Here is a 21,645-nt window from a genome sequence, read left to right as displayed (position 1 = left end):
CCCTCATGCCGGTAAACACATCATCAAAGAGAAGTTATTTTGATTAAAGATTGCACATGGATTTAAAAAATAATAATAATGATGTGCACGGATAAATCATAATAAACACTGCAATAATCCTTACAAATAAGAATCATCAATTTTGATTTCATGGTGATTTCCTACTTTTAGGGAAAACCCAAGCACCAAAAATCTTGCACTGGTTTTGGTGTAAACATTAGCTTCTGTTTTCGATGAGATCATGCTATTGGTTGACAGTCCCTGAACCTCCTATTGTTCTAGCCTTGAGCTCTGACCGTGGTGCTGAAGGCTTCGTGCGCGCGCTTTACAACTGCTGTCATTCTCGGAGCGTCACGCGCCATTAACTAATGTATAAAGCACACCATACTGGAATTTAATGTTAGAGGAGGATTTGTAAAACAGTCCGGGCTATCTTAATGGACGAACGGCGTTTGAAACCCTTGTAAAAGACACACAAAAAAAATCTTTACAATTTGATTAAGCCTTCAGCACCACGGCTAGAGCTCATGATATGCCGAATAACGTAATTAAATCGCATATATAATGTAGAGGGAAAAAAACACACACAAAATGCTCCTTGTACAAAGAGAATTTATCATTGTTCCAGAAAGAAGCACTGGATAGAAAAAAAAAAAAAAAAAGTGGTGCCTTTAGAAGTCAATGTTGTATGTGTTAATTCTATTCATATCAGTAACATTCTGTATTCTGTCTGGAATACATGTATTTGTATCAGATCAGATCACTGCATCAGATCTCACAGTGTAACTAAATTGTTTTTGTGTTCCAGTGTGCTGCTTTTTAATTGTTGTTCTGTATACATACAAATGTATTTACATTCCTTCCTCATCAATCCATACAATTTGCACAGAGAAAATGAGATTCAAAATGCACAAACAAGAAACTTCACTATCATTTTTATTTTTGCTAAATTACTTCTAGTTTTTTAATACTTAAGTCCAATTTTAAAATTGTACCTTTTACTTTCACTCAAGTATATTTTTTACTAGATACTTGGAAAATCTTTACTCAGAATCAATACTGCAAGTCGCTTCAGAAGGCCTTCATTAACCCCCTGGAGCCGTATGGATTACTTTTATGATAGATGGATGTGCTTTTTTTGGGCTTCAAAATCTCATTGTTCACTCCCATTATAAAGCTTGGAAGAGAAGGATTTAAAAATATATATATTACTCAGACTGTGTGAAAGAAGAAAGTCATATACCTTGAGGGTGAGTAAATCATGGGATCATTTTCATTTTTCGGTGAACTATCCCTTTAAGGTGGATGAATTGTTTGTTCTTAATATTATTAACAACAAATCAAACAATGTAATATCAATTAGTTTTTCACATTGCTTTTGCTGCAGAAACAGGACATTTTAACCCTTGAGTCTCGCTTGGAGCCCCGTGACCTACATGTGCTTGGTGGGATGAGACAGGTTTCAGAGTGATTTACTGTGAAAAGGTCACCATCTGCCTCTAGTGCCCCCAGATCCAGATCCCCGACCCCTCCTCTTCACACATGCTGTATAGGCATAAAGCCTACATTATCTCAGACAGGACTGTGATTTAGATGGTCTTGGGAAAGATTTACCTTGATAATACTTGATAAGTTATTGTTGCTCACATGTATGAGCAGAGAGCGGCATCACTGAACCCTGCTGGTGAGACTGGATCATTGCTGTCGAGTTTAAAGGTTCTTAAAGTCCCCCTGGTCAATAATTGTATTCCTTAAAACTCATCTTTAATCACCAAAATTACATATTTAAAAAAAAAAATCCTTGAAAAAAACCTTTCTTCATGCCTTAAAATAGCTTGAATGTAACTCTACACCCTTTAGTATACGCGGTTCTATGAATATGCAAATGAACCCCGCCTCCACTCACTCACACAGCTCAGAGATCCACTTGCTGACGATCACACGTTGATCTGATTGGTTACAAGGTAGTTTGTGACGTCAGAAACACCGGCGATTTCAAAGCGTGTTTTTGAGACTGTCTTTGGTTCACTGCAGTTTTAAGGAGAAAATACTCAGCAATGGAGTCGACTTATGAATCTGCATATGGTTTGTCTTAAAGTCGCCATGAACCGGAAGTTACAAACGACTTTTCTCCAGTGTTGTGACGTATTTCCAAGTGAAACGGAATATTGAATCGAGGGCAGGGTTTTACTCTAGCGCTCCTCCTCTCCATCTCTGCTCATAGCAGACTAACGGTTTATGCCACGCCCTCGCGCCGTATCACATGACAGGAAGAGAAGAGAAGTCGTTTCGAGAGGGGAGGGAAGGATAACATATTTGATTAAAGAATATAAGGGCACATGATTTTTTTAAAATGAATGAAGTGCACAGATAAATCATTTATAATAAGCAACATATAAAAATACGAATTGTAAAATTTGATTTCATGGTGACTTTAAAGTTCTGTATATTAAAAACACAACACAGACATATAAACAACATTAAAAACTTAATTTTAATTGGGATCTATGTTTCCATGAAGAACCTTCATATAATCTTTCCATTGCACAAAAGGCTCCTTATATATTTCTTTAAAATGTTCTTCTTGCCATTGAAGAACCATTTTGGTTCCCAATTAACCATTCAGTAAACAGTTTTTAAAAGACGTGACTATAGAAATACACTTGAAAAGGTTTTTTGTCTAAAGTAATAAGTTTCAATAACATTGATTTACACTCACCTAAAGGATTATTAGGAACACCATACTAATACTGTGTTTGACCCCCTTTCGCCTTCAGAACTGCCTTAATTCTACGTGGCATTGATTCAACAAGGTGCTGAAAGCATTCTTTAGAAATGTTGGCCCATATTGATAGGATAGCATCTTGCAGTTGATGGAGATTTGTGGGATGCACATCCAGGGCACGAAGCTCCCGTTCCACCACATCCCAAAGATGCTCTATTGGGTTGAGATCTGGTGACTGTGGGGGCCATTTTAGTACAGTGAACTCATTGTCATGTTCAAGAAACCAATTTGAAATGATTCGAGCTTTGTGACATGGTGCATTATCCTGCTGGAAGTAGCCATCAGAGGATGGGTACATGGTGGTCATAAAGGGATGGACATGGTCAGAAACAATGCTCAGGTAGGCCGTGGCATTTAAACGATGCCCAATTGGCTCTAAGGGGCCTAAAGTGTGCCAAGAAAACATCCCCCACACCATTACACCACCACCACCAGCCTGCACAGTGGTAACAAGGCATGATGGATCCATGTTCTCATTCTGTTTACGCCAAATTCTGACTCTACCATCTGAATGTCTGAACCGAAATCGAGACTCATCAGACCAGGCAACATTTTTCCAGTCTTCAACTGTCCAATTTTGGTGAGCTTGTGCAAATTGTAGCCTCTTTTTCCTATTTGTAGTGGAGATGAGTGGTACCCGGTGGGGTCTTCTGCTGTTGTAGCCCATCCGCCTCAAGGTTGTGCGTGTTGTGGCTTCACAAATGCTTTGCTGCATACCTCGGTTGTAACGAGTGGTTATTTCAGTCAAAGTTGCTCTTCTATCAGCTTGAATCAGTCGGCCCATTCTCCTCTGACCTCTAGCATCAACAACCATGCCACGCTCAAAATTGCTTAAATCACCTTTCTTTCCCATTCTGACATTCAGTTTGGAGTTCAGGAGATTGTCTTGACCAGGACCACTCCCCTAAATGCATTGAAGCAACTGCCATGTGATTGGTTGATTAGATAATTGCATTAATGAGAAATTGAACAGGTGTTCCTAATAATCCTTTAGGTGAGTGTACATTATATCATCATATAGTATTCTATTAGTTAATCTACATGAACGTTTTATTCATTTTTATTTTTTTCTTCACATACAAGTGACCACAAAAGGTATTTGATGTGTGATTGTCACCACATTAGACACAAAATATCAAACCACGTCATCGGCAAAGAAATTATGCTTGACTTCTAAGGAGTAACTTTACTTATTGTGCAATCTGTATGTAATTAAAATATTTATTTCTATGAGATCAGCATAGTTTCAGCACTGATGAGAAAACAGTAGTACGGTTTTAGGTTTGTTTATTATGAATAATAATTGTGGTAAAATCTGCACACACTGTTTATTCCATATCAAAGCAACATAAATGTATAACAATGACAAGTTGATCTTGAATTTCCAAAGACAGTAAGTGATCCATTTAAGAAAAAAATAAATTATATGTATTTTATCATAGATAAATAACTATGTCTCCTGTTTCGTATATAAAAGCATATTTTTATTCATCTAAAGAGTCTCTGCTACCAGTCTAAACGCATGTGATAATATACATACAAAATATGTACATAAACTCACACACACACACACACACACACACACACGCACACACACGATGGGTTTCCATGTTTTATGGGGACTTTCCATAGACATAATGATTTTTATACTGTACAAACTGTATATTCTCTCCCCTTACACTAACTCTACCCCTAAACCTACTCACTCACTCAGACTCGCTCGCTCACTCAGACTCACTCACTCACTCACTCACTCACTCAGACTCACTCACTCAGACTCTCTCACTCACTCGCTCACTCAGACTCACTCACTCAGACTCGCTCACTCACTCACTCAGACTCGCTCACTCACTCAGACTCACTCGCTCACTCACTCACTCACTCACTCACTCACTCACTCACTCACTCAGACTCGCTCACTCACTCAGACTCACTCGCTCACTCACTCACTCACTCACTCACTCACTCACTCACTCACTCAGACTCACTCACTCACTCAGACTCGCTCACTCACTCAGACTCACTCGCTCACTCAGACTCGCTCGCTCACTCACTCACTCACTCACTCACTCACTCACTCACTCACTCACTCACTCACTCACTCACACACACACAGACACACACACACACACACACACACACACACACACACACACACATACACACTCAGACTCACTCACTCAGACTCAGACTCTCACTCACTCACTCACTCAGACTCGCTCGCTCACTCACTCACTCACTCACTCAGACTCGCTCACTCACTCACTCAGACTAGCTCACTCACTCACTCACTCGCTCAGACTCACTCACTAACTCACTCAGACTCACTCACTCAGACTCGCTCACTCACTCACTCACTCACTCACTCACTCACTCACTCACTCACTCACTCACTCACTCACTCACTCACTCACTCACACACACACACACACACACACACACACACACACACACACACACACACACACACACACACACACACAGACTCACTCACTCAGACTCACTCACTCACTCACTCACTCACTCACTCACTCACTCACACACTCACACACTCACTCACTCACTCACTCACTCACTCACTCACTCACTCACTCACTGTATTTTTACACTACATTAGAGGGATTATTTGCAATCAGTGAGGTTATGTCAGCCTTGTAGTTATAGCTATGGGCTGGTAACAGAAAGTTCACATTTGATCTCTGATACTAGAAACCCTTGAGTATTTTAACCACAGGGCAATGGTCTTACATTGTACATCGCTTTGGCTAAATGACTATACTATTTGCATATTTAATACTTATGCAATGAATAAACCGCACAAGCGACGCTGTCCTAAATGTATTCTGCATGTGCACATATCTATAGCAACCATTAATCAGAGGCCTTATATTACACAAAATGAAAAGCACAAAAATGATTTGTGCTTTATAATTATGATATTAAAACTGGTAGTGCTTCTGAAATCTATGTTGATTCTGTAATGGCCATATTTTAATTTATATTGTGGGCAACCAATAAAAACAACCAGACATAAACAAACAAACAAATAAAAAACAAAAACATGTCACAAAAAAATTAAATCACTAAAACATGGAACACTGAACGACTGATATACATTCAGACAAAACTGACCTTAAAGAATGAAGACTAAATCAAATACCGCTCATCTTCTATTTATATCCCAGAAATGATTCATAGTAGATTTCTGTTCACACTGCAATCAATTCTGTTCAGCTATCTTACAATTTAGGGGACTGACACAAAGCCAGAGGGGAGAATTGATGCTTGTATAATAATCTATTGCTGCTTCTGTCATTTTTAGGCAATACTTACAGGTATGCAATCATGTGCATTCACATGAAAACAAATGGATGCATTCCGTCTCTCCTTTTCACTTTCTTACAAAAACCTCAATGAGGAGTGAAGGATGCACATTATGTGTGATGTTTTATCTGTGTTTTGTCACAGTTTGCCTCATAAAGCGGCTAAATGAGACGGAGTTCAAATACTAGTGATTCTGATTGACTTGCAATTAAAAGAAACAGCCATGAAACACTTCATGTGTGACAAAAGCACGAAAGCAACTTATAGAATTGTTCTCACTTAACAATATCTTCATATATATGTCCATAACAGGACTTGTGACATCAGTGCACTTGTTTAAGGAATGGTTAAGTATTTGACAGTATAGTGTACTGAACAGTCCAAGCACTGCCGCCGACTCTTCAACAATAGGGAAAGAGCTACTGTCAATCATTTGAGCCCATATGTGGTAACATTTTAAAACTTTCACTTTAAAGGGATCCTGATCTCAGCTCAGTTCAAGGTGGAATTCCATTTGAACATGTCTGGCCTCTGATTGGCTGTCTCCGGAGATAGATCTATAATGCGATCACTGATTGGCTGAGTTTTGGCTCTGGTTGGCTCGTAGCGAATCTCTGTGACTTGTCTAGGGTTAATGTCTCTTGGCCCGCTGAGCACTCTGGGTACAGGACGCACAGCAGGCGGTCTTGTAATAGGAGTAGACGCAGAGTCGAGCCTGGACCACCATTACACAGTTATGTCGTCTGTCTTTACAGTTCTCATCTACAAAGAGAGAGATAGGAAGAGAGAGGGATTATAATCTAAACCAGGGGTTTTCAATCTGTTAGATGCCATGGACCCCCACGTATGATCTTCCTCATACGAGGGACCCCCATCCTAAAATTTAAAAGTAAAGAAAGAAAAAGATCCAGTTAATACTGTGACAAATTTGTATTATAAATGTTTAAAATATTTAGTTTCTATTACATTACATCATTGCGTTTTTTTCTACTCCATATACTGTATTTTGTAAGTTTTTTATCAAATTATTTTAATCAAATGTTTTTATTTAGTCACTTAGTTTAATATTATTAATATTTTACATTTTTACACTATATTTTTATTTAAATAAATTTCTATTTAATTATGTAGTATTATGAAATGTATTATTTTAATCAAATTGTATTTATTATAATTTTATTTATTTATTTTAATCAAATGTTTTTATGTACTGTAGTTATTTATTTTTTATTTAAATCAAATGTTATTTATTTATTTTAATTATTATTTTATTTTAATACAATGTATTACTTTATATATATTTATATTTATATTTACAAATAAATATATTTATTTGTATCTAATGTGTTAATTTATTATATATTTATTCAAATACAATTTATAATTGTTTTCATTTTAATAAAATGTATTTATTTATTTAGCTAGTTTAATTTTCTTTGACATTTTTACACTATCTTTTTATTTAAGTTATGTTTTATTTATTTATTTATTTAGTTTTATTAAATGTATAATTTTAATCAAATTATATTTATTTGAATTATATATTATTTATTTATTTTAATCAAATGTTTTTATTTATGTACCTATTTATTTTTTTATTTAAATCAAATGTTATTTATTTAATTGAATTTTAATCAAATGTATCAACATATTATTTTTAAACAAATGTTTATTTATTTACAATACTTTTTTTTTTTGTCGAATGTATACATTTATTATTTATTTATTTAAATAACATTTTATTTGAATTAAATGTATATATCGCTGCTTTTCTCTAAACTTTTCCCGGACCCCGGTTTGAAAATCCTGGCACGATGCATGAACACACAGACACACACCTTCAAAGGGACTGCAGGGAATGGTGTTACAGGACTGCTCATGCGCAGGCTTGGTGTCGAGATGGCAGGCTGCACTGTACTGTTTGTCTGCTGTGAGACACCGGACCTCCCGCGTCTGCACCCCTTCGCCACAGGAGCGAGAGCACTACACCGGGACAGAGGAACACTTAATAACAGCAGAATAAGGGAAGACCCTGAAGGACAGATTGATTGACAGATGATGTCATCCTCACCGTGCTCCATTCGGTGGTGAACCACTGTGGTTTGCAGGGCTCCAGTTCACACGACTGCACTGGGAACGGTTTCTCCAGGTGGGAGCACTCACTGGCGCCGCTCACGGTGAAGTCACTTCCTGTCTTCCTCACACAGATGATGTCCCTGCGCTGGGTGCCGTTCCCACACACTGCGTTACACTGTTGACAGAGAGTGAACACACACTCAAAGACAGTTCACTATTCTATTCTATTCTATTCTATTCTATTCTATTCTATTCTATTCTATTCTATTCTATTCTATTCTATTCTATTCTGTTTAATGTTGTTTTATTCTACAGTTCTACATTTAACTTTGTTTTACTCCTTTCATCTTTATTCCATGCAACTTTATTCTGTTCTACGTGGTTTTATTCTATTTTAGTTTTTAATTTGTCATTTTATGAGGTTTCTTTGATGTCATTCTACATTATTCTTTTAAATTTTTAGAATGCTCTAATTGATATATTTTAACTTTATTCTAATTGAATTGTATTCTGTTAATGTGTTCTTCATTGTTCTACATTTATTCTATTTTTCCAACTTTATTCTATGCAATTTCATTCTGTTCTATTCTTCATGGTTCTATAATATTTTATTTTGTTCCATTTAATTTTATTAAGTGTTATTCTATTCTACATTATTTTATTCTATTTTAGAATGTTCTAATTATAATTATTTTAACTATTCTTAATGGCTAGTTCTATTCTACATTTAACTTTGTTCTATTCTATCCATCTTTATTCTATGTAACTTCATTCTGCTCTAATGAACTCTCCATTTATTCTAATGAATATTTCATTCTATTTTATTTTGTTCTATTTCCTTTTATTAGGTTTCTTGGATGTCATTCTGTTCTACATTATTCTATTCTTTTTTTAAATAATCTAATTTAATTATTTTAACTTTATTGTTATTCTATTCTACAATATTTTATTTTGTTCAATTAAATTTGATTGGCTTTTCTTTGATGTTGTTCTATTCTACATTCTATTCTATTTCTGAATTGAAATATTTTAACTTTATTCTAATTGGCTTCTAATTGTTCTGTACTATTCTGTTATTCCATTCCACATTGTTTTTAACTTTATTCTATGCAAATTTATTCTGTTCTATTCATTGTTCTTCTATTTTACATTGATCTATTATATTTTGTTCTATTTCATTGTATTCATATTATTTATTTAATTTTCTTTGATGTTGTTCTTTTATTCATATTTCTATTTTATTCTATTCTATTATTCCACTTCATTCAATGACGTGTTCTTCTATTCTATAATATATTCTATTCTTACATAGACCTTGACATTGGAACACAATTGATCGATTTTTGCAGTAGACACACGGGCCTCACCTGTCCCCAGGGTCCAGTGTACCACAGGTGTGTGGGTGTACAGGGACCCCCGTTACAGGCCTTCATATCAGCCGGTTTCTCTGCCACACATTCCACTCCACCGTCTCCTTCTCTCCTGCCTCCACCGGTCAAACACACCACCTCTCTCCGCTGGACACCCGGCCCGCACGTCGCAGAACACTGAGAGAGAAAGAGAGAGAAAAACAATAACCCATTTGATTAAATATCTCTATATGAATATATACATTTACAAAATGACCTTTTTTGCAAATCAAGTGCAAGCATGAGTCTCACGGGTCAATACTCACAGTGTTTGTCCAATCCGTGAAGTACCAATTAGTGACACAAGGACCCATGTGACAGTCCTCGGTGCGCTGTGGGCGGAGCCTGTCATTGCACTCCCTGTCACTCATAGTGCTCCCATGGTTACTGACACAGCGTACACTCCTGGTTCTCTTTCCCACTCCACAATCCACTGAACACTGTGGAAAAAGATGCATCATCACACATGCAGACAGCTCAAACACGTCTATGTGTCTCTGGAGATAAACACAGAAGACTAGAGCAAAACAACAGATTTTCCAAATCAACTAGTCAGTTGGTTAACTGAACAACTACTGCAGCCAGAACATGTTTCATTAGCACATGACACATTTTTGCCTATAAAAACAGCTAGACAGAAAGCAATATGGAACAGGCTTAAAGGAAAGGAATTTAAAGGGACCTATTATATGCCCCTTTGTAAGATGTAATATTAGTCACTAGTGTCCACAGTATGTGTATGTGAAGAGTCAGCTCAAAATACCCCACATATCTTTTATTAGCCTATAATTTGTAAAATTTGCCCCTATTTGAGTTTGAGAAAAAACAAACAATGTTTGTGTGTGTCCCTTTAAATGCAAATGAGCTGCTGCCCCTTTCCAGAAGAGGGCGGAGTCTTTACAGCTCCTGCTTCAGATACTCCGGCAACAACAAAACTGGAGAGTGTCACGCAGCCAAAATGTCAGAAATTGTCAGTAGCCTTACATGTTAGTACCAGAGTCGTACAATGATGGAGAGACTCAAGTTACAACCTTTAGAATGCAACGGGACGTTTCTGAATGATTAGTGGATAAATGTATGTAGTTGTTGTGGAGTTAAGTTGATTCAACTCATCATCGACTAGCATGTACCATCATGTTAATCTAAAAATCTTTCAGAAACAACTTTTGTGGAAATTCAGCGTTGAACTGACCCTTGTTTGTAAAGCAGTCCAGCATAAAAGGATATATAACACTTTAACGACATTCTTCGGCACATCTCCTTCATAAATGAAATTCAACCACGGTGTCCTTAGTGGCTCAGATGCTGGGAGTCTATGGATACTCTTATGTTCGTTGGTACATCCAATAACAGAACCTTTGTAATGTTTTTTTGGCGCAGACGTTGCATATCTCCATCTGCTACAGTGAGGAAACAGTAATGGTGAGGTCACTCAGGGCGGGATCTATGCTAATAAGGCCGATCGTCACCAGTCATGGGCGGGGCTTACATAAGAGTAGGGGGGAATCTGGAACCGCTCGTTTGGAGACTCTGTTTATGATTTATGGGGATTCTAAAAAAGGAGTGGGTGGAATTTTACCATTATAGGCTTGTTGTTTACACACATCTGTGTTCAAACACCTTATAAAAGAGAATTTAGCATAATAAGTCCCCTTTAAAGATGCAACAAGAACAGAAAAAACACCAGTGCTCAAAATATACAACAACATTTTACTACACATAATATTTACAAAATATACTGAATAATACTAAAAGAAAAAGTAAGCAAGTCCACCTGACGCACACACGTGTCTTACCGTGCTCCAGTTGGTGCTGATCTCCCAGTGGGAGCACACGCGCGGGTGGCAGGGCTGAGTGGCATTGGGGCGCGAGAGACTGGAGCAGCGCTGAGGGTGAACCATCGTTGAACGGTTCCCAAAACTCTGCCTGCACTGTATGTGACGCTGCTGCACACCCCGACCGCAGGAAACACTGCACTCCGACCACACGCCTGTATCCCAGCTGCACACACACACACACAAGTTAACTGAGATATAGCCTACATATTAACCCAAAACAATTTATGTTCATTTAATGTAATGCCTGCCACAGTCTGTGCAATTTCAGCAATCATATAAGATCAGTGCAAAATAACACTGTACAATATGGATCTAATAAACTTGGGTCTACAAGTTGGGTCTTCTCTAGACTGAACGATAATGACACCTATTGAATCGTAGGCTACGACCAAGTTAGTATAGAAGAATAAAACATCATCAGTATACGGTAGTGGTGAACAAATAGAGCAAGATGAATCAACCTTTGGCAATTGTGTTTTTTATGTGTGCTAAAAAGTGAGCAAAAGAGGAGAATATGGACGTGGTCATGGCTTGGGAAAAGAGGCCAACTTGGCATGCCAATCTTGCAAATGGAGCTCAGGGTGAGTATTCATGTTGCACTTTTATTGGCTAGTCAGTAGAAGTAGGTCATCAGACTGGCATTGATCTTGATTCATGGAGTCACATTAAATTACAGTCATTAAGAACATTAATGATATCTGCAATACATTTATGTTGGTTCTGTTCTGTTTACCACTGATTATCACTGCGTTCCCTGCTCTTATAGGGAGTTGAATAGATTAATAGAAAGTTCAAAATAGAAATATTTTGTAACATTATAAATGTCTTTACCATCACTTTGATCAATCTAATGCATCCTTACTCATTAAAAATTTATTGTATTGTATGTACTCTACATGCACAGTAACTCACAATGGTGGACAAGGATGAACATTACAGGGTTCCTCCTCTGCCACGGGTTTGGTTGCAGAGTCACACCTCCTCTCATGGACTTCCTGTTCTGTGTGTCTATTCACACACACAATCTCTCTGTACTGAGAGCCTGAATATACACAAACACATACATACACGTCAAATAACAAACATACACACATAACACGGCATTTTTTAGTGGTGAGTGGTGTCAAATTTGATGGCAAGGTGTTCTGGGTGGTTGTTTACACCCTCAAATCTCTGTGATCTTCTGATCTCTAGATATTGCTTTGGTTCTTTTCTGTTTAAAATCACTAAATCTGTGGAATAGTAATAGTGAGTGATGTTTCGCCACTCGCTCTTTAAACATACCAGAAGGAGGCAGCAGATAGCAAACTAACACTGGGTAAATCAGCTTAATAAAAAACAATGGCAAGCGAGCTGAGAAACCCCGTCGAACACACTCACAGCCCTATAGAGAAACTCCCTAACAGTTTGGCACATGTACGTTCTGTTCCACAATGCTTGGCTTTCTTCATATGTCAGTAGGCAGTGGGTTCATGTTCTCTGAGAGTTTCCAGCTCGCCTATTACAAATAAACACAACATTAATCCACCGCGTCCACTCTGGATCACAGGTTATAGAAGAGCCACTCAAAAGCAATAGTGTGTGGTGTCAACCGGTGCAAAGTCGTAAGAGGAGATTCATGTAAATGTCATGTGACTGATCACTCAATAGCAGAACTGCTTGTAGCAGATGGGGAAAATACAGGCATATGCAAACACTACTGTTAAAAAATGTGGGGTCAGTAAAATAGTAATTTTTTAATAAATGAATGCTTTTTTTTTTACAGGATGCATTAAATTGATTAAAAGTGACAGTAAATACCTTTATAATGTTAAAAAAGATTTCCATTTAAAATAAATGCTGTTCTTTTGAATGGTCTATTCATCAAAAAATATGAAGCAGCACAACTGTTTTCAACAATTATAATAAGAAGAAATAGTGACATCATGTGACACTGAAGACTGGAGTAATGATGCTGAAAATTTAGCAATAATTATTTTATTTTTATTTTTTTTACAGTAGCTTGAGTTGGGATATAGATATAAATGTAAATGTATGTTCATAAAAACAAAAAAACATTGTAACACTGAAAAATTGTAACAACCTCATTTTTATAGGGTAAATAGTATTTGAATCATGTTAACCATAGGTACAACCATGCATTGCACTTCACTACCATGGTAAAAAAAAAAAAAAACTATAGTTTTAGTATAATATAAATGCAGAAATACTGTAATTATATTCCATTACTCCTTGCACAAATCTACATGAATAATTTAATAAAATTCGATTCTGCCACAATGCCATGGTTTCAGTAAGTGTTTGATTTGTGTTTTGTATGGGAGAGCTCTGCACCAAACTCTGAAGCATGTCACTGAATCTCACCACGATTTTTAGTGGTCACGTGATCAAGACGGTCAACAAGTAAACACATCCGCTCTAAGCTCTCGCTGTGCTGCTGTGTTTTGAGCCGAGCTGATAATTGTGTAACGCGTGGTTCAAACGAGCAGCTCTGGCTCGTTCCGCTTTTGGCCAGTTTGCTGTTTAATGTTTCTCATAGGCACCAGAAATAGCAGTGCTTATCAGTCATTGGCACCAGTGTGTCTGCGACAGACATGTGCAGCATAATTTGCATAATGCATAAACATTATATTGAACACTTATCGAACTTCTGTTATAATTTTATCGAGGAAATAATTTCCCAGCCCTAATTCATATGCTGCAATGATTTAATTTAGTCTGAATAGTTACTTTTGAATGGTCGTCCATTGAGAAAAATGTATTTTCATTGCATAAATGTGTAATTATGATATCTACCAGAAAATGCTTACCGGCCAAACATTGACCCCTTGATTACAACTCATTTACATAGCTATGGTGACCTCTGACCTTTGCCGCAGGTAGCAGTGCATTCTGTCAGCGCGCCTCTTTGCCACATGAATGCAGGCTGATTGTCCAGTGGGAGGTCCGTTCTTGGAGGGATCCGAGCGTTACGATTGGGTCCTAAGCCCTGTGGGCGGGGCCTCTCTGGTGGCCGTCGATCAGATGCAGAGGAAGATGAGGAGGAAGGGAAGGAAAATGGCGGCGAGGAGGCAGAAGACAAAACAGGAGGAGGAGGAACAGGGTTCTCGACTCCCACTGAGACAGAACCTGAAACACAGAGATAAGCATGATGAGTCCTAGTGTGCTGCCTACCTAGAGCTAAACACTAAACAAATAAGATTGGCTGAAATGCAACAGTAAAACCCTTGTGAAAAGAAGTACACTTATGCTTGCCTTTAAAAAGAGTACTTATTAAGGAAATAATAAACAATATTATAAGTGTTTTTTACTAGTTTCAGCCGGACGCAGTTATCATTTTCACGTCCTGCGCCACGTTGTTTAAATAGCAAATGCATTTGCACCCATTTGTGCGCCCATGGGCTGCTGGTCTGAAGACGAGGTGTGTTCAGGCACATTGTTGGTGCGTTGCTATTTTGAGGCAACTGAAATAGACTGAGACACTGACCAACTGAAACCTGGTCTAAAGTCAATGGTGCAATATTTGTTTTGTTATTTAAAGGGGGCATTAATAATATGCGCCTATAGGCGGATCCACAACACGCGTACACTCTGCTTATTACACACACAGGGACACACAGCAGCACACAAACATGCCAAATATTTACAATTAAAGGATTACAATGTAAAATATTATCATTGTGTACATAAAGATATGGTGGAATCCGGCTTGTCCCGTAGATGGTCTGCTGCTTTAACCTCGCACACGAGCAGATCCGTTTCCACTCTGGAGAAGTGTTCAGTCTTTACGCTTGCAGATTCCAGCATGTAAATATTGAATCCACGATGGCGCGAGCGCAACTGGCTTTTAAAGGGAATGAGAGATGAGACTCTGATTGGTTTATTTAATGTTACGCCCAAAACACACCCATTACTCATTAAGAGAATAGGGGCAACCCTTTTAGACCATGCGCCGGGAGCACCGACCATTTTTCTCGTTGTTAAACTAGCAAAAGTGGATTCGGACAAGCCCTCAGTGCACTTGCCCCGTGCACTTTAGACCATGCGCTTATATAGTTAAAATAGGGCCCAAGGTGTGACTGACTGTAATGTTTTTGAACACTTAACTTTATTTTTTACTTCATTAATATTATCTGCAAGTAGAGTTTTTAAAAATATACTTTTATAATTTGAAGTAAACTACTGCACATTCAATACAATTAAGCACACTTCCTTTGCACAAGGGAATGTTGCAACTAATGCTGGGTACACACCAAAAGATAATCGGGCTGATTTTGGGCCGATTTCCCCCCTTCCGACAATCCTAGATATGTCCCGATTATCTTGATGGTTCAACAGATTATCTTATCAGATTTTCCCTTGGTGTGAGGTGTGTTAAGAGTGTCCGAACCTGCTCGGAAGAACGTCGGAGCCGCCCCGATCGCGAATCGTAAATATTAAACATGTTTAATATATACGATCAGAAATCCTGATGTGTGGGGGGAACCCCGAGGACAAACGCGCGAACGTTCTGGAGATTATCACGTGAAGCGAAACAATATCCAATCAGAAAGTGAGATGATGGAAGACGGTCATTCTCACACACGCACACACGCAGGAAGCTGAGTGTTATAGGCTAGGGTTCAGTGAGGGATTAAATAGGCTAACTTTTTCTAAAGAGAAAATAAATACAATAAAGAATAAATTAAGACAATAAAGAATGAATATATTTCTGTATAAAAGGTTATATATAATGGTGGGTACAATGTTTTTTGTTTTTTTTTTGTTTTTTTTTTTATGTGAATTTTCTGTGAAAATCATTCATCAAACACTATCATCATAATTTCTTCCTGCATATCATCCGACATGCTTATTCTGAAGTCTCGCGAGCTTTTGTGAGATTTCCTGTGTTCACAGTCGAGAATCTGGTTGAAAATCTGTTTGTGTGTGGTGTGCTGTCTTTGTCACATCATGGCACACCACACACTATAGGAGCAAAATGCTTAAATCTAGGATTTTTTGTCCTCATGTTTGTGGTCTATCACATTTTGAAAATCTTATAAGATGTAAAAAATCTTTTGGTGTGTACCCAGCATAACTGAACAAGTATTTGAAAAGGCATCTGTACAAATTTGAAAAGGTAGTTAAGAACAGTATTTGCTTTACACCTGTTCATTTGCTTTGCAACAGTTGCTGTTTCTCTTGTTATCAGAAATCATCAAACTCTTATTAAAAGTCTTGCTGCAAGTTGCTGCATGTGTGATCATCCTTTAGAATATTCTGTAGTTAGCTTAGCACCATGCAACGCCAGACTGCTCAAATTATGGGTAGAGGACGCCTCAGAAGGTAGACGGCAAGGCAGCTCACCAGGTTTTAATTCCCAGCTGAAAAGACCAGCTTAAACCAGCCTGTGGTGTGCTGGTATTAGCTGGTTTAAGCTGATTTAAATGGTCTAGTATGTTCCCAAGTTGCCAAAATAGATTTTTAGCAGAGTGTTGGCACAGAACTAAAGCCTGATTCATGCTTTTTGGTTCATGTCACACACTCTCACAGTGACCCCATTCTCATAAAAACTCTGTTTAACATCACCTGATGTTACACACACACAATCATAGGCCCATTCTCCTATAATGACCTTAAAAGGTTTCAACAGTGGCCAATAAGTGATGAGAGAAATAAGAGAAGACTACTCAAGTGAAATATATCTCTGTGGCACAGACATATAAACACTATAAATTTAGAGTGACATAGCAGATCATCAGGAGAGAAAAATAGAAACTGAGATGGAGAGAGAGAGAGAGAGAGAGAGAGAGAGAGAGAGAGAGAGACTCTGTGTGACAAGAAGACTGTAGGAAAACTCACTGATTTCTCGGAGTGCTGCCCGTCCTCGCTCCCTCTCTCTGTGTACTTCTCTCTCTCCGTCCCTCTGTTTCTCCACTGGGATGTAATATTCATAGTCTATGCCTGGATTCTGCCTGTGGAAAATAATCTACAGCGAGAGAGAGAGAAAGTAAAAACAGGTTAATAAACTCCAGCATATGGTAACGTCTCACTCCATGACCGCATTCCAGTTAGTATCGGCCATATATCACTGATGAAAACACACTCGAACACACTCCTACACACTCAGAACTATGTGGACGCTCTTTCTCTGAACATCTAAATGAACTTAAAGCTAAAGCATATGAATATGAACTATTATTCATCACCAAATGATCAGAGCTGTGCTATTCATGATACGCTGTTACTGTATGTCAACAAGAGACTCTTACTGACACCTAAACTAAACCAATATTGATACTTAAACTAGTATCACTACTTAAAATACGGATAATTGAAGTAGTGTGCTACCCCAGACAGCAACATAGTGTCGGCCCAGATCCGGCCCACATCTGGTACATGTGGATTCCACGCATACCAGATGTGGACCGGATCTGGGCCGACGCTATGTTACTGTCTGGGACCAAAACTACTGAAACCTAAACCAGACCAATACTAATACTTGAACTAGTATAATTAAACTACTCATACCTAAACTAGACCAATACTGACACATATACCAGTATACCTAATATACTTAGCATAAAATAAATGTATTTGTATTAGACAAACACTGATATAGTATGACTTCCAAAATTACTGACACCTATTTTGATACTTAAACTAGTATCATTAAACTAGTAATACATAAACTAGTTCAATATTGATATTTATAACTAACCAAACACTGATAACTTAACCACCCAAAGATTTAGACTACCTAACTACTGACACCCAAACTAGACAAATACCAATACTTAAACCTGTATCACAAATACTGATAATTAAACTAGTCAAACAATGATAACTACCAAAACTACTGACAACTATACTCCAATACTGATTCTTAAACTAGAATCATTAAACTAGTGATACCCAATCTAGACAACTACAGATACCTAAACTAAACAAACTACTGACACTGAAACTAGACCAATACTGGTACTTAAACTAGTAGCAGTACTTAAATACTGATATTGTGTGTATTTTTATCATGTTAAAATACTTTCTTGTATGCCAGTCTAATATGCAGAGAATCTATAAGTAAGACATAATGATTCTCCAGTGACTCTGTGATGAAGAAAAAAAAACTACAGCATTTTCATTTTTGGTTCTACTTTCAATCTAAATGAAGGGTTGTGTTTGATAGCAAATATATTTTTTAGTGGCTAGTTGTAATTATAACAACCCTAGAGCAAGAAAAATCCTGTTTCCTGAGCCCTTTGAGGAGAACAATAGAGCTCCTAACATGAGTTCAGAAGTGTTATGCTCATTTAATATCATCATTAATAAACACAATAGAGCGACAGCTCATTCCTTCCATCCACTCCTGCAGCAAAACCTCCCAGATTCGAGTTTGTGCTCCGTCACACTCCAGCCAGACCTGTCTACCTCTTTCCACATTACTGTAATATAGTACATGAACACATGTGTGTGCATTACGTATAGCTGCAGCTGGGCAGTGGTGGGTCCAGGCGCTGTGAGGGTCTCTCCTCTCTCTTCTCCCTGCTCCTCTCCCTGCTTCCCAGCTTTGGGTCGGCTGTAGAGGAAGGTGGTTCCCCCTGCCTGATACTCTCCCGGCGGGTCGACCGCCCAGCGTCCGTTCACCACAGACTGACCTGTTCCACTGCGCAGGGCTGCACACACAAACACAGCAGGACACAAGCTGCGGTCACACATTTACACATGCAGTAATGATATATGAGGTACTCGCATTCACTCAAAAAAATTATTCTAGCTGTTTGCTCAGTTTATTTAAATAAAATAAGCTGAAACAACACAAATCTTTAGGTTTTTACTAAATTGTCATTTGCACTAAATTTTATTACGTTAAATGAAATGAAATTTGTAAAATGTTCAGTTAACTTAAACCATTTGTGTTGGGACTACTTGAATCATTTGTGTTGCATTGACTGAAACTGGACAGTGGATTTCTAGTTCCCAGCATGCTTTGCAATGGGATAGATCAGGAGAGTAAATATTGAAATTAAGTGCTGTTTAATGTGTTTTTTAGTAAAGTGAAAGACCTGTTAAAGTTTGATGTTCAGTTATATTTGAAATTTAAAAGAGTTGATGTTATTTCGAGGTTATATTTTTGAGGTTACCATTTTGCTTTTTGCATTTTGCATAAAGCTATATTGTTCTGTGCATAAAGCTATAAGCTGTAACTGTGCTAATGCCAGTGATGAGAAAAGTTTTACTCTCATTCCCTTTACAACAAGTGTTGCTTTGGCTTTTAGTTTTTATAGAATTAAATAAAATAAACTAGTTTAAGATCTAACCGATCATTTACACAGTCTTGTGGTCATCAGTTCTACCGCTCTCTATTAAACAATCATGAACATGTATGTGTGCACTACAGCTACTCACAACCTAAGCTCACCTCTTCACCACAATGGTAAACAAATATATATTATTTCATGTTCTACAAACTCTTTTAAATGTTCAAAATAACTAAACATTAATCACTTAAACTCTAACAAGTCTTTCCATTTTCTTAAAAACAGAAAACTTGTGCAACTTTGCACAAGGGCTACCCTGGAAATCCAGAATTTGCTCAGCGAGTTACTCTGGCGTCGAGTAATGATGCTCAATAAATATGCCCTTGTATCCAAGCACCAATCACATCGGGTTATCTGATATAGGAGGGCAGATGACGACAGCGCTGTGACATCAAAGTCATTAGTAAACAAGGAAGATGGCTATGGATGAACACCAGTTGTTTGAAATGGCTTTGGCCGCTACAATGAACGAATTAAACTTGGCTTTTTATCTAAAAGAGGAACAGAAGACGGCGCTCAAATCGTTCCTTTGCAAGAAGGGCGTTTTTGCTGTTTTGCCGACCGGATAAGGCAAGAGTCTAATCTACCGGTTATCTCCGCTGGTAGCTAAGCGTATGGGGCTATATTGTTGTGATTGGTCGTAGTGTTATCCAATTGCTTGCAGTGAGATTTTCAAATGCATGCTTGGTGCCGCGCATCTAGCTGAGCGATTTTCATTAGTCGATGCCAGACCATTAATCTTTCAGATTTGGGTCTGGATTTCCAGGCTACACAAGGGCACCAGTCTGAACAGCAACAGCACTGGTTGGCTCAACAAGAGTGAATTATGTTCACGAAACATTCACAGAATACGTCAAATAAAATTGGTGTGATCTCATTCACTTAGGATGAATTTTACTCATCAGTGCAATTAACCTAGTTTAAGTTCAAATAAATTAGTTCAACTGTGTGGAAATAGGTGTCATAGTTGTATTAAGTTAGACCAACGAGCTATTTTATTTTGAGTGCTGCTTCATTTTCTTTATTTTCTTTTCAAAATTTTATTTTGTTTTTGTACATGTTCTTGGATGTTTTTTTTTTTAAAGATTCATCTGACAGTCATTATTTGTTTGTGAAGCGTGTGGAAGTCTGTTTTTAGCGGTGTGTAATTACAGATCTCAGTTCTGCTTGTGATGATCGTTTTATGGGTTTCCTACCATAATCACACATCACATGCAACTAGGAATTCTCCTCCATGAGAAGTTCATAGCAAAAGTGTCAAAGACAAGGAATGAAAAGGAGAGGATGAAGCACAGATATCAGAAAACTAAAATTACTAAGCAAATGTGTATGGCACCCATGAGACATATATCTAATAATGAGTTATCTTTCATGTTTCTCCTCACAATGCTTTGAGAGTAAACGTCGATCTCAAAGTCTCAAAATGTGCACAATATTGCCAAGACACTGCCGATGGGAATCACATAAACTCCTCATTATTCATCAAAATCTTTCAAGACCAAATAATCTGAGCTGTGCTCTCCATGATACACTGTTACTGTGGGTCAACAATTGACTCCTATTGACACCTGAACAAGACTGATACCGATACTTAAACTAGTATGACTACCCAAACCACTTCTTAAAATACTAACCAGTCAAACAACTAAAGTAGTAAGACAAAAAATACTGACACCTAAACTAGACAAATACTGATACTTAATGTAGTATGACTACTCAAACCACTCTGAACTTGACCAATACTGATCCTTAAACTAGTACCACTAGTTAAAATACTGATAATTAAAGCATTATGACTACCAAAACTAATGACACCTAAACTAGACCAATACTGATACTTAATAAACTATTATCACTACTTTTACTGAACATTAAACCAGACAAAAACGTATAACTAAAGTTGTATGGCTACC

General features: G+C 37.6%; 1 protein-coding gene across 2 annotated transcripts in view; it reads right to left on the bottom strand.

The window, feature by feature from the left end:
- Window positions 1-5,608: 5,608 nt before the first annotated feature.
- adamtsl4 (ADAMTS-like 4) overlaps window positions 5,609-21,645 on the bottom strand; it is a 66,920-nt gene continuing 50,883 nt past the window's right edge. For both annotated transcript variants that reach the window (XM_079894191.1, XM_079894192.1), the window contains exons 8-17: window positions 18,894-19,087; window positions 17,274-17,400; window positions 14,301-14,561; window positions 12,345-12,474; window positions 11,391-11,595; window positions 9,861-10,034; window positions 9,553-9,732; window positions 8,181-8,360; window positions 7,948-8,092; window positions 5,609-6,871 (exon numbers count right to left, since the gene is read on the bottom strand). In XM_079894191.1, the coding sequence (XP_079750317.1) occupies window positions 6,741-6,871; window positions 7,948-8,092; window positions 8,181-8,360; window positions 9,553-9,732; window positions 9,861-10,034; window positions 11,391-11,595; window positions 12,345-12,474; window positions 14,301-14,561; window positions 17,274-17,400; window positions 18,894-19,087 (1,727 nt within the window). In that variant the 3' untranslated portion in view covers window positions 5,609-6,740. The remainder of the gene's footprint in view (window positions 6,872-7,947; window positions 8,093-8,180; window positions 8,361-9,552; window positions 9,733-9,860; window positions 10,035-11,390; window positions 11,596-12,344; window positions 12,475-14,300; window positions 14,562-17,273; window positions 17,401-18,893; window positions 19,088-21,645) is intronic.

Source organism: Squalius cephalus, assembly GCF_949319135.1.
Source record: "Squalius cephalus genome assembly, chromosome: 15".
NCBI classification, from domain to species: domain Eukaryota; kingdom Metazoa; phylum Chordata; class Actinopteri; order Cypriniformes; family Leuciscidae; genus Squalius; species Squalius cephalus.
Note: the sequence above shows the minus strand (reverse complement) of the source record. Positions and strands in the feature narration are given on the sequence as shown.